General features: G+C 48.4%; 1 protein-coding gene across 1 annotated transcript; it reads left to right on the top strand.

Moving 5' to 3' along the window:
• The first annotated feature begins 1,950 nt into the window (after positions 1 to 1,950).
• On the top strand, positions 1,951 to 12,309 carry ALB (albumin). Its single transcript, XM_071555299.1, has 15 exons — positions 1,951 to 2,087; positions 2,929 to 2,989; positions 4,217 to 4,349; positions 5,036 to 5,250; positions 5,830 to 5,962; positions 6,133 to 6,230; positions 6,946 to 7,075; positions 7,919 to 8,133; positions 8,278 to 8,410; positions 9,215 to 9,312; positions 9,446 to 9,584; positions 10,125 to 10,348; positions 10,860 to 10,992; positions 11,861 to 11,917; positions 12,128 to 12,309. Exons 1-14 carry the CDS (start codon positions 2,003 to 2,005, stop codon positions 11,909 to 11,911), a joined length of 1,848 nt encoding a protein of 615 aa, XP_071411400.1. The 5' UTR covers positions 1,951 to 2,002; the 3' UTR covers positions 11,912 to 11,917; positions 12,128 to 12,309.
• Positions 12,310 to 14,261: the final 1,952 nt, after the last annotated feature.

Genomic DNA, 14,261 nt, shown 5'->3' on the forward strand with positions numbered 1-14,261 from the left:
CTTTCAAGATGCAAGACTGCACAGTGAGGCTTTTTCTTGCCCTGGATTTCAGCTCCCCCTCCAGCCTTTGCCTGTAGTTCTCTGCAGACTTGCTTTGCTGCAGCCTGAGAGCATCTCCTGTCCTGTACTAAGCAAGAAACTCACCACTACCACAGACTTTTGCCACTTTGTGGTTATCCACAGGGCTCCCAAACGTGTGTGTCTGTGCCACTGAGTGCTCTGTTGAGCCTTGAAAGGAGATGGTTCTTGGCAGAGGGATATGGTCAGGGAAATAATCACAGACTGGATCATTTAACCAGCTCTTTCCTGGGATTTTGTCAGGCTAAAGCAGCACAGACCTGAAAAGGCCAAATCGTTCATTATAATTCCCATCATTCTCCAAAAATGTGGGATTTTGCTACAAGCACCTGAAAATAATCCCTATTTCTAACATTATGACATGTTTGACTTTGCTCTTCTGCCAACCTGGCTTGGCCCCCACCATCCTTCATTTAAGAGGTACCCACATAACCTTTAATTCCCCAAACAGAGCCCTGTTCCTCTGCACCACTCACAGGAATGCTGTTCACCTACAGAAGCCTCAGGACCAGACTTGGGGAAATACAACCCTTTTCTGCAACAGCAGCAGCCAGTAGGGATTTCCTTGTGTCAAACTACTCTGGGAACTCATCTAAGGTTCCTGTGCTTATTCCTGAGGAGCAGAAGGGCCTTTCTGGAACACAAGATGCATGGCCTTGGCAATTTTCTAAGTGAAAGCTGCCTGCAAATATTTTATTCTTAGACACATCACTTGGTTTGTTTAAGGCACATTCAAAAGCTCACACTCAGTTACAGAGTGAAGTGGAGTTTTTAATTTATTTTGTCAAGTTTCCAGAAAACTGAAGATTGAATTGTTCTAACTACTTGCATTAGGGATAATACAGCAAAAATGCCCAGCTGAGGAAAGGAGGAGTGGAAAAGGGAATCTTGAGGCCTAAGGAAGTGTCTGAGGGCCTCACTCTCAGCTGCAGCACGTGGGTCCTGCCAAAGCCAGGGAGCTGCCAGGCAGGACACGACCTGCAGGTGTGTGGGGTGACAGCCACACACTGGGGAGACACAGTCATTAAAATAAACCCTGCTATTCCCCACCTGGGAGCTACATCACCCTTAGTAAGGATCCAACCTCATAAATGCTGGGGGGTTTGAGCCTCTTACTGAGTGTTCTAGAAAAGTAATTTCCATTTTATTCCATGTCCTGAGGCTCTGTGCAAACTGCACAATTCCTCCTGTGTTGGATCTCCACTGACTAATCAATAGGACATTTTTGGAGAGGAGTGGGGCTTAATTAAGAGATTACTCTTGGGAGGATGTCAGTGCAAATGAGGACTTGCAACAATTCTGAACTGACAGCTCTTGCACATGTTTGCACTTGTGTTTGGCTGTTTTTCTGGACCCTGGTGAACAGCAGTGCCCATGGAAAACCAGAACAGGACCTGACAAACCAGATGCCCAAATCAACCCTTGAGCTCCACATGAGTCATCTCATCTTTGGAAAGTGATTTAAAATTAAATCCCCTAATTTCAAGTGGAGAGAGTCCTGTCTGGGTGTGTTAGTGCTGTACAATATCAACCTGCTTGGCTTTCGACCAAATACCAGCAAAAAAAAAAAAAGACTATAGGATGAGCCCTGATGACTTTTTTGTCTGATGCCTTGAACTCCTTGTTTGTCATTTGATAAGAAAATTTACGCAAAACTTTATCTTTTTGGGTGCTGAAGGTTCGACCTCTTCAGGATGAAAAGGCCCAGAGTAACAACCCATAATAAATAACTGATATCAAATTAATTTTTGGCAAGGGCAGCCCAAGTTTTGTAATCCTCTCCAGGCCCAGTGGAAATGTACAGATGCCAGCTCTGGGGTTAATATTTTACAGGCACAGCTAGTCTAGAGTATATAAGCAAAAGCTCTCCCTTCAATCTTCCTAGCACTTTTGAGCAATTTTGCTCACATCAAAATCTGCAACCATGAAGTGGTTAACGTTCATTTCATTTATTTTCCTCCTAAGTTCTGCCAGATCCAGGAACCTGCACAGAGCAGCACGAGATGCAGGTAAGAAAGGGCTGCTTGATTCTCTTGGGAGTCTCTGCTCTATCAATTCACTGCTTTTAATGCAGTTTCACAAACAACTTAGAGCTGGGTGTCTGCAGGTAAATTGGCAAGAAAGGGTGTCTCACACAGGGGAGAGTTGAGTGAATGCTCAACAGTTGTGGGAGTCTGGCTGTGGTGCCCAGCACGTGCAGCACAGCATCTCATTTCCCTTTGTGTGCCCCCCGGGCCATCCCCCTGCCCCGGGGGTGTGCCCCACCCACCCACCCCGGGCCATGCCCCTGCCCCGGGGGTGTGCCCCACCCACCCACCCCGGACCATGCCCCTGCCCCGGGGGGGTGCCCCTCCCACCCACCCCGGACCATGCCCCTGCCCCGGGGGGGTGCCCCTCCCACCCCGGACCATGCCCCTGCCCCGGGGGGGTGCCCCTCCCACCTCGGACCATGCCCCTGCCCCGGGGGGGTGCCCCTCCCACCTCGGAGCATCCCCCTGCCCCGGGGGGGTGCCCCTCCCTGGACCATCCCCCTGCCCCGGGGGGGTGCCCCTCCCACCCCGGAGCATCCCCTTGCCCCGGGGGTGCCCCTCCCACCCCGGAGCATCCCCCTGCCCCGGGGGTGTGCGCCCCCCCCCCACCCCGGAGCATCCCCCCGCCCCGGGGGTGTGCCCCCTCCCACCCCGGAGCATCCCCCCGCCCCGGGGGTGTGCCCCCTCCCACCCCGGAGCATCCCCCCGCCCCGGGGGTGCGCCCCCCCCCACCCCGGAGCATCCCCCCCGCCCCGTGCATGACCCTGCCCCGGGGGTGCCCCTCCCTGGAGCATCACCCTCTCTTTGTTTCCCTTCCCAGACCACAAGAGCCACATCGCCCATCGCTACAATGACCTGAAGGAGGAGACCTTTAAGGCAGTGTAAGTGAAGGTTCAGCTGCCGTTTTCTGGTTGGCCTTTTGTCTCTGTTGATGTTGTACTGAAAAGGAACCAGACACACTGTGTGAGCTCTGAGCAGTGTGTATGTCTCACTGAAACATTTAGCCTCGATTCAGGGACACCTCAAGAAAAAGGATTTCTCTCTTCTCCATAAAATCATATGGTCTTTACTATATGAATTTTTCAGTCATCTTAACCATGCAGAGCTTTGGACAAAGAGGAATTTAACTCTGTAAGCTGAACTTTAAGTCTTAATCAACCAAGCCCTTACAGCTTAGCCTTTAATCCAAGCTGTAAGAAATAAATCAGAAAACCTGTCTGGGCTGAGGCTTGGAGCTGTAACATTGTTTAGTTAAAAGGAAATACGGGGCTGCAGAGATTAGAGCAGCCCACTAGAACTGTTAAAAGTCACCCTAAATTTCAGTTGTAACTAAGTATATAAACCTGGAAACACAAAGGTCTCGTTGAACATGTCTTGGGTGGAATCACCCCCATGTTCCCAGAGCTGAACAAAGGAAGGGGTCTGTTCTGCTCTATTGGATTTGATTGTTTTTAACTCAGCCTCTTACTGTTATTGTGCAAAACCTACAAGTATTTTAAGACCTGCAAAAATCACAAGGACTTGCTTGCTCTCATGGAACAGAACTCCCTGCAAACCTTGGGAAAAACCTCTGTTCCTTTTGTGAAAATAAAACAGGCACAAGGAATACATATCCTTAGGATGAAGAGAAATTATGCTGGATTGAGACACTGCCAAAAAAAACACAAACAAAGCACCAATCTCAAAAAACAAACCTGCAATGGGTTTTCTGAGACAATTCAGTGTTTCTTGCAAAGGCAGAGGGGTCTGACAGGAGCACAGGTACTGAAAGAAGACAGTCTGAAATCAGAATTTGTAACAGTGGCCAAGCCCAGTTTAAGTTACAGCCTTTATGAATGTGCAGGTAACAGTGGTAGCAAACTGCAATCACAGTCTCCTCTAGTTTGTTCCTAACCTGTTACTCAAGATTCTGTTCTTGGGAAGCAAGGTTAAAAACATGTTCAGGAGGGAAGTGAGAAGAGGAAGGGCGTGGGATCTGCACGATGTTCTTTATGGTACTCTGGTCAACCCCCGTGCTTTGCACAAACAAGTTGAATTCAAAGCACCTTTGAACATACTGACTGATGTGTTTCTCAGCTTCACATTCCCCCCTGTGCTTTGTGTTTCAGGGCCATGATCACCTTTGCCCAGTACCTCCAGAAGTGCTCCTACGACGGGCTGTCTAAGCTGGTGAAGGATGTTGTTGACCTGGCACACAAGTGTGTGGCCAACGAGGATGCTCCCGAGTGCACCAAGGCACTGGTAGGTGGGACCCCTTGGGCTGTGCCTCTCCTCGCTCTGTGCAGCTGCAGCATCTCCCTTGCTGAGCATTGATACCTGAGCCCAGGGTGTGGCTGCTCTCACTGGCCAGTGTAGTGCCTACAAGAAGAGCTTGTTGTTGTCAGGCTCTAAAATGCTGCCTTTCAGAAGTGTCTGAGTGATCCACTGAGCCCTGTATTGGAGACCAACAGCACACACAGCACATTAAATTTAGCATTGCCTGCAAAGAAGTGTGAGCATTTAGGGCAAAACCAGGTGTAAAGTACAGGCCTAACTGTAGGTATTAAACTGACCCAAGTGTGTGGGTCAGCGAGACATTAGTTCTCCCTAAAGGCTTCCCAAGCTGCTCATCAAGTAAAATATCAAATCTTTCTTGCATTAATCTCAAAATTCAGTTTAGTCAGATTATAAGTAAAAGGAGATCACCTTCTTGCACTATTTTAAATTGTAGTTAATGTTTTAGTCAATAAACTATTGGAACAGTTTTGATATCAGACCACATAAAATAAAACTTGTGTGAAAAACAGTAGATTACTCAGGTTTATGGTCTGAATCTTATCCAGTAACAATGTATTCACTCTTCAGCCTGGGCTTTCTTTCAGAGATGACTAGAAAGTGCCTCCCACTGTGTGCACCCCCCAGTTCTGACCCTTGGATCTCCCTTGCAGCCCACCATTTTCCTGGACAGGATCTGCCAGGTGAAGCAGCTCCGTGACTCCTACGGGGCCATGGCTGACTGCTGTGGAAAGGCTGACCCCGAGAGGAACCAGTGCTTCCTGTCCTTCAAAGTGCACCAGCCAGACTTCATCCCTCCCTACCAGAGACCTGCTGCTGACGTCATCTGCACCGAGTACCAGGACAACAGGGTGGCCCTGCTGGGCAAGTAAGGGCCAGGGCAGCTCCTGCCTCCTCACACCTCCACAGCTCCCCACTCCAGACAGGGGTTCTGGGCAAAGGGTTTGACATCTCAGGTGACTTTTCCTCCCCAAGCCCCTGCAAGCCCACAGTGTTTCAGCAGGGATTTAACAACTTCCTTGCTCCAGCTTCCCACCACCCCCATTGTAACTGGCAACAAGGAAGAAAGAGAATGGTAAAAAGAATAGAAACTGGCAGTAGAATCTGGGTGAAAGAGTAGGAATTGGTTTACAATATCTAGCAAAGGGCCCCCAAAGGGACATGAAAGGGCCATAGATGAAGTTTCCACACTGAAAATCAGAATTTTCAAGTATTTGTTGATATATTTTTACAAAGCAGATGTCCAACAAACTGGGTGGCAGACTTCTCCTTTCCCTTCACTGTTACTGAGTCCTGTGAGGTTTAACAGAGCATTTCAGTAAGCTTTTTGTCACAAAAGTAAATTACATTTCCAAACTAGAGAAAAAGGTTAGAGAAGCTACAAGAGATTTAAAGCTATTTGCTGTTGCCTTTGGAACACAGAACTTAGGTTTCCCTTTCCTTCTAGCTTTGTCTACACTGTAGCAAGGAGAAACCCCTTCCTGCACGCCCCAGCCATCCTGGGCCTGGCTGCTGAGTATGAGAATGCACTGAAGAGCTGCTGCCCAGAGAGCGACATCGGGGCTTGCCTGGACGAAAAGGTACAGTGCGTTTGTCTCCGTGCATGAACAAGAAGCAACTGAGCGAGAAACAGGCAGAGTTTTCCTGTTGATGCAAATCTTGGCATGCAGAGCTCAGAGGCAGGTCAGGGGTGATGCCAGGCACTGGGTGTGCTGAGCTGAGGGTGACAGTGTGCCCCCTGTGCCCACAGGCAGCGGTGATCAAAGAGAGAGCCAAGCTGATCGGAGTGCAGCAGCAGCACGGCTGCCGGATCCTCGAGAAGTATGGGGAGAGGACCTTCCAAGCCAAGTAAGTTCCAAGGGATTTGCACCTCTTTTACTTGTCAGCCTGAGTGGGACTGCCAGCAAAAAGCTCAGCTCTGACCTGCAGAGCAATGGAACTGGAGTGAACCCAGAAGATGCACAGTTAAATGATGGAATGCCACTCAGAACCAGAGATTCCAGTATGTTCCAAAGCTGTGCCCTATTCCAATGCTTTACTGATGGACACCACTAATCAGCAAAGTAGGTTGCTAGTTTCAATGGAAAAGTCAAATTTGGCAGAATCAGAGCTGTTAAAAGATTAAGAAAAGCTTTTGCAATTAATAAGTGGATCACCTGCCTGAGCACAGAGAACTGCTTCTGTTACCAGACTGATACACTAACAGTGACTAGGATTGTCTTACACATACAGTCAGCTTTGATTTAAGGGTCTAATCAAAACTATATCCATCTGTGCCAAGTAATCTGGAGTGCTTTCTGGTCACTCAGGAGTGATGGGGAATTCTGGGGAGCAATCCTTACATAGACAAGAACCACCAGAATCCTGTTTCCTCCTGGCTATGTTAAAGGAGCTCTGGTTTACTGGTGCACCTGTCAATACCCTTTTCTAGCTACCAGAAACTAGAGAAGAACGAACATTCCCTTGAAACAGTCCTGATTTACCATATCACATGTCAGTGCTTTGCAAGGTTTCTGTTCCTGCAGTGCCCCCAACCAAGTGTGTTTTCCTCCTTTCCTCCCAGCAAACTCGCTCGCTTCAGCCAGAAGTACCCCAAGGCTCCATTTGGAGAGCTTGTTAAGATGGTCCATGAGGTGAAGGATGTCTACCATGAGTGCTGTGAGGGGGACATGGTGGAGTGTGTGGATGACTGGGTAAGCTCCCTGTTTCAAACAAATGCTTACACACAAAAAGTGTTCAGAAAGATCATAATTTGTGCAGGCATTCACAGTGCAGGGGACTCAAAGTTGGACTCAGCACTGCTGGGAGGCTCCTCAGGCACTGAAAGACTCAGGGTCAGCTCAGCTGACTGTTGCTGCAAGTAGGTTTGGGCCCCTTTGGGATCTAGCCCTTAAGGCCTGTGAGGAGCTGCTGCTTGCACCGTGTTTGGCTGAAATCCAAACATTTGTCAGAGAGGCTGTTTGATGGTATTTACTAACTTTAAATCAATCATAAACAAAGCAAAAGGCAGCAGAGGCAAAAAGGCCCTGTCAAGTGCACTGCCATTAGTCCAGCTTTCCTGCCAATGAATGCCAGAGATCAGGCTAACAAACCTGTGCAATAGTGACATGATTTCAATGTATCCTGACTGACTGAAACTCAGAGACACTTGTTGAACCAGCTGCTGTCCAGGGCTCTGGACATAACCATGTTTTGTCCTGTGCCAGAGTTGGGCATCTGACAGGCCTGAGAAAATCCATCAGGCACCCCTGTGACAGAGCACTCAGGGACTTGCCTTGGCTTTCCAGAACCTGGATTCCCAGATTTTCCAGGAAATCAGGGGGGAACCATTCGCCCTGCACCTGTGAACATCATGTTCAGCATACACAGGACATGCTTATCCCTCTTGTATGGAGACATCGTGTCTCTAGCAAAGTGCTAAGTAAACAGGTGACCTGAATGAAAAGGGAAGAGTCCGAAACAGGGAGAGGAGATGGAATAATTAATCTGTGTTTGTTATTTCATAGCTTGTCTGATACCATGTTTCACTTTTACAGTCAGAGCTCGTGAACTCCCTGTGCTCTAAACAAGATGTTTTCTCAAGCAAACTCAAGCCCTGCTGCGAGAAGCCGGTTGTGGAACGGACCAAGTGCATCATGGAGGCAGATTTTGATGAAAAGCCTGACAACCTTCCCTCACTGGTTGAGAAATACATTCAGGATAAGGAAGTGTGTAAAAGCTACGAGGCAGGCCACGATGCATTCCTGTCAGAGTAAGTAGTGCCAGCAGCATGGCAGGCTCGTTGTCCCTGACTGGATGTTACCAGAGGAACTGTCCTTGTCAGCACTGCCCTGTGCCTGACGAGAGCAGCACGTGACTCAGGGGCTCTGATTCTCTCTGCTGCTGTGCCTTCCAGGTTTGTCTATGAATACTCACGGAGACACCCCGAGTTCTCCACACAGCTGATCCTGAGGGTGACCAAGGGCTATGAAACACTCCTGGACAAGTGCTGCAAGACTGACAACCCTGCTGAGTGCTACGGACACGCTGTAGGTGCCAGGCTTTGCCAGCAGGGGACTGGAAGGCTTGGGTGGGACTGCCATGAAACACTTGGGTTGAGAAGCTCCTGTGGAAGGGCAGACAAGAAGGCTTTGGGGAGACTGATCCCAGGGGAAGCTGAGTGCTCTGACAGGACATGAGGCAGACCAGGGCCAATGGCAAGAACACAAGGTTCTTCTCAAATCACAGAGTAACTAATTGGTCATCTTATGACATTTCACACTAGTCTGACTCCACTGCCGGGTGCCTCTGTCTCAAAAGCGATTCTGCTTGCCTGAAAACAACTGATAGCTGAGTTAGTCCATGGCTCCCACTGCCTGTGCTGCATATACAGTGTGGATGCTCATGGATGGGGATGGGAGTGTGCAGGGCCAGCTCACACAGACAGCTAAGCTTAGGGCTCCTCATCCTCACCTCAATCACACAGCACAACTTGAGCCCCTGGCAGCTTTGGCCAAGGGACAGAAAGAGTTCCCCTCATGGCTGATAAACCTACACTCAAATTATCAACTTGATTTATATAAACAAAACTCCACTGCTTGGAAAATAAGTCCAACAAACAATTAATGTAAATTAAATCTCAGAAATGTGGCTGCCTTCTTTAAGGGAATTGCTGTTAGAACTTAAGACCCACAAAGGAATTAAGTCCTGCCTACACCACCCTGACTATACATTAGTGATCAGCCTTGCAAAATGAGTATTTAGTGGTTAATAAGAGCTAGAAGAGGTATTTGTATGACTGTTGCCATCAAGTCCTGCTCTACTGTTACTAAAGAATTTGCACTTGTTTGCAGGAAGAGGAACTGAACAAGCACATCAAGGAAACTCAGGACCTTGTGAAGACAAACTGTGACCTCTACAACACCCACGGCGAGGGAGACTTCCTCAAAGGGTGAGCACTTGCTGATCCATATTCTGCAGTGTAAGCATCTGTGCTGGCTGCTTTGGGCAAGTGGGTTTGGTCTTCAGTGCTTAGCTCAGCTCACATTTAAGAATACTAAGTCATTTTGCTTTGACTTTGTTAGAATTCTGGTCCGTTACACTAAAAAAATGCCCCAAGTGACAACTGACACCCTGCTTGAAATTGGGAAGAAGATGACAGCAGTGGGCTCCAAGTGCTGCAGCCTTCCTGAGGAGAAACGCCTGTCCTGCTCTGAGCATTACGTGAGTACATGGGTTTATTCTCCTCCCTCTTCCCCTGGGACACGGCCGTTCTCACAGACACTGGGTTCTGGTGACATAGCTTCAAAATGTTAGCTAAGCTTTGCTCTCCCTCAGAAACCAGAGGGAAGTCCACAGAATGATGAAATCATGAATCACAGAACCACAGAATGGCCTGGGTTGGAAGGAACCTTAAAGATCATCCTGTTCCAACCCCCTGCCACGGGTAGGGACACCTTCCACTAGACTGGGCTGCTCAGAGCTCCCTGATCAAGTCTGTGTCAGGTTGCATTTGGAAAAGCCAAGCAGTCTCTTGAAAACCCCAGGCTTGCTGGTTGTAGCCCAATGCCCAGCCATTCTGGAGAAGAAGAGATGCCCAACTCTAGGAATGCCTATTTATTTTGAATTTTAAACCCATGCCACTTCCCAGCAGGTGTTAGCTCCTACAGCTTCCCCTTCCAGTGATGCTATTGTGGCACCAACCTCACCTAGTTGTTCTGCTTCTGGGCAAGGTGTAACTCACCCTTGTTCTTCTCTTTTCAGCTGAGCATCGTGATTGAAAAAATGTGCAAGAAACAGGAGAGCACCCCCATCAATGAGCAAGTTTCACACTGCTGCAATGAGCTGTACTCTTACAAGAGGCCATGTTTCACTGCCATGGGCGTAGACACCAAATACGTGCCCCCGCCCTTCGACCCCATGATGTTCAACTTCGATGACAAGCTGTGCAGTGCCCCTCCTGCCGAGCGTGAGGACAGCCAGCTCAAGTGAGCCCTGAGACACACCTGGGGGCCAAGCTGGGCAAGTGTAGCACTGTGGGGTGCAGGGGAGAGCTGCAAACACCCTGTTCTGTCATCCAGCTGGGGCCCCACTAGTGACACAGGAAACCAGGTGGAACTGTGTGCACAGCCCTGGGCAGTGCGTAACATCAAGCAGTCTGGAAGGGGCAAAAGAGGGTTTTTCTTCAAATACAATCACTCTCTTAACTGATGAGTTCAGCCAGGTCCACTGCCAGGGCAAGTTTTAAGCTGCACTTGGTTAAGACAACATGCAGATCATTTCCCTGAGTTATTGCCTACCTGTAACTGGGTTAGCAAAAGCAAACAGATGGTTCTGTTGTGCTGGGAGTTTGGGGTCACCAGCAGGCACAGGCTCTCTAGGCATGACCAAAAAGCCCTCAGAAAAGGGCTGTAGCTGGTTAGAATGGCGTGCTGTGCAGTGGGGGCTCAGCCCCAGCAGGCAGCACTAACTGTGTGTGTGCCGTGGCTTCCTTTGCAGGCTGCTCATCAACCTCATCAAGCGCAAGCCCCAGATGACAGACGAGCAGATCAGGACCATTGCTGGGGGCTTCACTACCATGATGGACAAGTGCTGCAAGGCAGCAGACATTGACACCTGCCTCGGGGAGGAGGTACTGCCTGGCTCCTTCCTTAAAAAACCCACCCCAAACCAGGGAACTGGGAGCTGTGCATGGCAAAGGGGCTCTGCAAACTGCTATGGCCACTTGTCCGTGTGCTCTCACAATGCATGTGCAGAGCACAGCACTTCTCTTGGCTCCACAGATGGGAATTATTGTACAATTTCATGGGAAAGGTTGTCTGAGGGTAATCAGTCACCTGCTCAAAGCACATCTAAATCCTGCATTAGATAAAGTTCTTCAGGGCCTTGTCAGAAGAGTTGAGTGTTTACAAGCCACAGCTGAAAAATACCCAGGTGTAGAATTTAAACTTGACCTCTAGCAAATGTAAAGTTCCTTTTGTGCTGCAGATCCTTACAGAACTCTGGGATTACCAGTAAAAGTGCACCTGGATCAACTATCAGAACTGCCCAGCACATACAGATATATTGGCTGGGGGGTTTCCGCTGATTATGTCCCAGGAAAAGTTCATCTGGAGCCATGTTGTGTTCCTAGGAAAAATGTCACAGTTTCCAATAGCAACCTCATTATCATATAAAGCACAGAACTGTACTGCTAATATCTTAAACTGCTTATTAATCAAATCCTCTTTTATTTAGATCCAAAGTATTGCATAGGTAAAAATATTAGGAAGACTTAGGAAAGAATTGTTTTGTCTCTAAATGCAGTCCAAAGAATCATTTTCCACCTTGGCCAAACTGAAAGATACCCAACCTGCAGGAGCACATGGATTCCAGGGTCAGGCAGTACCAGGAGAATTATCCTTGGAACTGCACTTCAGGCACAAGTTTAAGTTGGCAACAGTTCCAGCTCAAGCAAAACCTCCTTGGTTTGTCTCCTAACTGTGTGTTCCTTTCTCCAGGGTGCAGCCCTCATAGTCCAGAGCAGAGCCATATTAGGAATTGGTGCTTAACCCCAGGTAGGTGACAGCAATAATGCACATGGTCTGTTTGTCTGCCCCTCCCCTTGGCTCCTTTATCCCCCCAAAGCATCCAGCTTCCCTTCCAACACCACCTTGGCTTCCTTGAGTGGTTGTTTGACCACCTGCATTGCACAGGATACAGAAAGCTGAACTGCTACCCCTGTGCTGCCACTTGACCCAATACTCCTGTTTGTCTCTCCAATCCAGGTTGCCAGTGGGAAAAACACGAAGAAAACAACCCTTCTGTGTAACTTCTCCCACCCCTTACCCTTTGGTACTGAATGAATGTTTCATGAGTCTCCTGTGTTTTGTCAAACTGTGCTTTTCCACAAACTTTTCACTTCCTTTACTTTGAAAAAAAAGAAAATAAAAGCTCAATAAAACTGCAACTGTCCTTGTCTGCTGGGGACTACCACAAGGCAAAGCTCTGCAGTGCTCTCTACACCAAAAGGTTCCTCTGAGTAGAATACATGGGCAGGGATTCCAAATTCCAGATTTGGGGTTTGTTTATTGCTCTTGGAAAAATTGTAAGAAAGAATATGAAAGGTGGTAAGACATTTAGCCAGACCTTACTACTCTGATTCTACTGCTGGTTGGTTTTAGGCTTGACTTCAGCCATTGTTAAGAGAAGGTTCAAATGTACTGCTTAGTCTAAGTAAGATGAGCAGCAAGGAGCCCTTATTAAAAAAAGAAATGAGATTATTTTTTCATCAGCCACAAATCAAGTATCTCTTCACTTGCAAAGAGTTGCAAACAGCCCTGCTTTTAAACACTTTTCATTACTTGACTTGTTCTTAAGAAACCTGTTAAAGTTTCCCCTGAAAAGCCCACCAGCTCAGTGGTGTCCTTCAGTGCAGGAAGCTCCAAGAGAGACATTTGCTGTGTGATTTTCCAGTACACCTTCCTTGTCAGCCCATGGACACAACCCCCAAGCCCTGAACACTTGAACAGAGTCCCTTGCACTGCTACAGAGCCCCTGTGTAGGAAGGCATTTCACAGGGGCAGCTGACTTGGCCTTGAGACCCTTTGTGCCTGGAGTTTGGAACTGGGAGTGCTCTCCAGGCTGGAGGATGAAATTCTTAAGATACTGGGTTCAAAATTGGACAGGAGGACTCAGCCTTGTTTCAGCTGAAAGCTTTGAACCTTCACTCACTCCAAGGCATCCTTACATGTTGGTGTAGGGAGTTTACATGACCCCAAAGCATTTACAAACATCAAGGATCCAAGTGTTGTGAACTTGAGGAATAATCATTTGGCAGTTTCAGTTAAGCTTCTCCTCTCAGTTTAAAAGAGCACAATCTGTCCTTCTGAAGCCCATTCTCATATCAAATTCACCCAAAAATCTGACAGTCATTCCCTGCAGCTAAAACCAACCTGCTCTAGGACAGGGAGGCTGCAGCTCAGCCTGCTGGTGGGACAGACTCAGGGGAGATTCTGAGGCACAACGATCATCACCAGCCCCACAAATCTGTCAGAAAAATCGAGGCTTCTCATTAGATTTCCAGCTGCTCCCTACACCCTTCCCATCACAATTGTTACATCTGCCCCCTCCCTTCCTGCCACAACTGGTGTGGCTTTTCAGCCACCCAATTCCAAACCAAAGCAGGTTAAGGATTCCATTAAGCTTTAGTAAATGACAATGTGTTTATAATTCCTGTGTCTGTCATGTTGCTGCCTCCAGAGAGGTACAGAATTGACAGATTATTTGCAGGCTGCATTGATCATTTATTGATGCTGAAGAGAACAATGTGCCACAAGAGTAGAATCAAGTCAATTACCAAAATGCCAAAAATATGTGAAAAGCTCTGATTTCCCTGGATCCCAGCCCTGTTTGGACCCTGCCCAGGAACTCAGCTGTGTCCCAGTGTCTGGCAGGTGGCACCAGGACAGAGCTCTGCAGCACTCAAAGCAGCATCTTAAGCCTCAGTGGTGGTGTGGGCTGGAAAATTCCTACTCCAGAGCTTTTGGTCCTCTGCTGAGCCATGTCCTTGTATTCCCAGGCTCTCCTTGGGCTGTGCCTTTCCACAGCTGGCAACTTTTGCCATCTAGGTTAGTTTCTAATGGACTCCCTTCCCTTTTCCCTGCAGAGTCAGAGGTGAGGAAGAGATGCCAGAGCACACCTGCAGCTGGAGCCAAACCTGCACCTGGACAGAGTGTTCTTGAACCACTTCAGAGCTGCCTAAAGAGGTGGGAAAAGTGCCCTGACTCCCTGGCCCCTGTGTTAGTGCCAGGCACAGCCAGTGCCCCTCTGCCCTGGCTCACTGGCTCTTGTGTCAGTGCCAGGCACAGCCAGTGCCCCTCTGCCCTGGCTCACTGGCCCTTATGTCAGTGCCAGTGCCCC

The sequence above is a fragment of the Pithys albifrons genome, chromosome 5 (assembly GCF_047495875.1).
Source record: "Pithys albifrons albifrons isolate INPA30051 chromosome 5, PitAlb_v1, whole genome shotgun sequence".
Classification (NCBI taxonomy): Eukaryota; Metazoa; Chordata; class Aves; order Passeriformes; family Thamnophilidae; genus Pithys; species Pithys albifrons.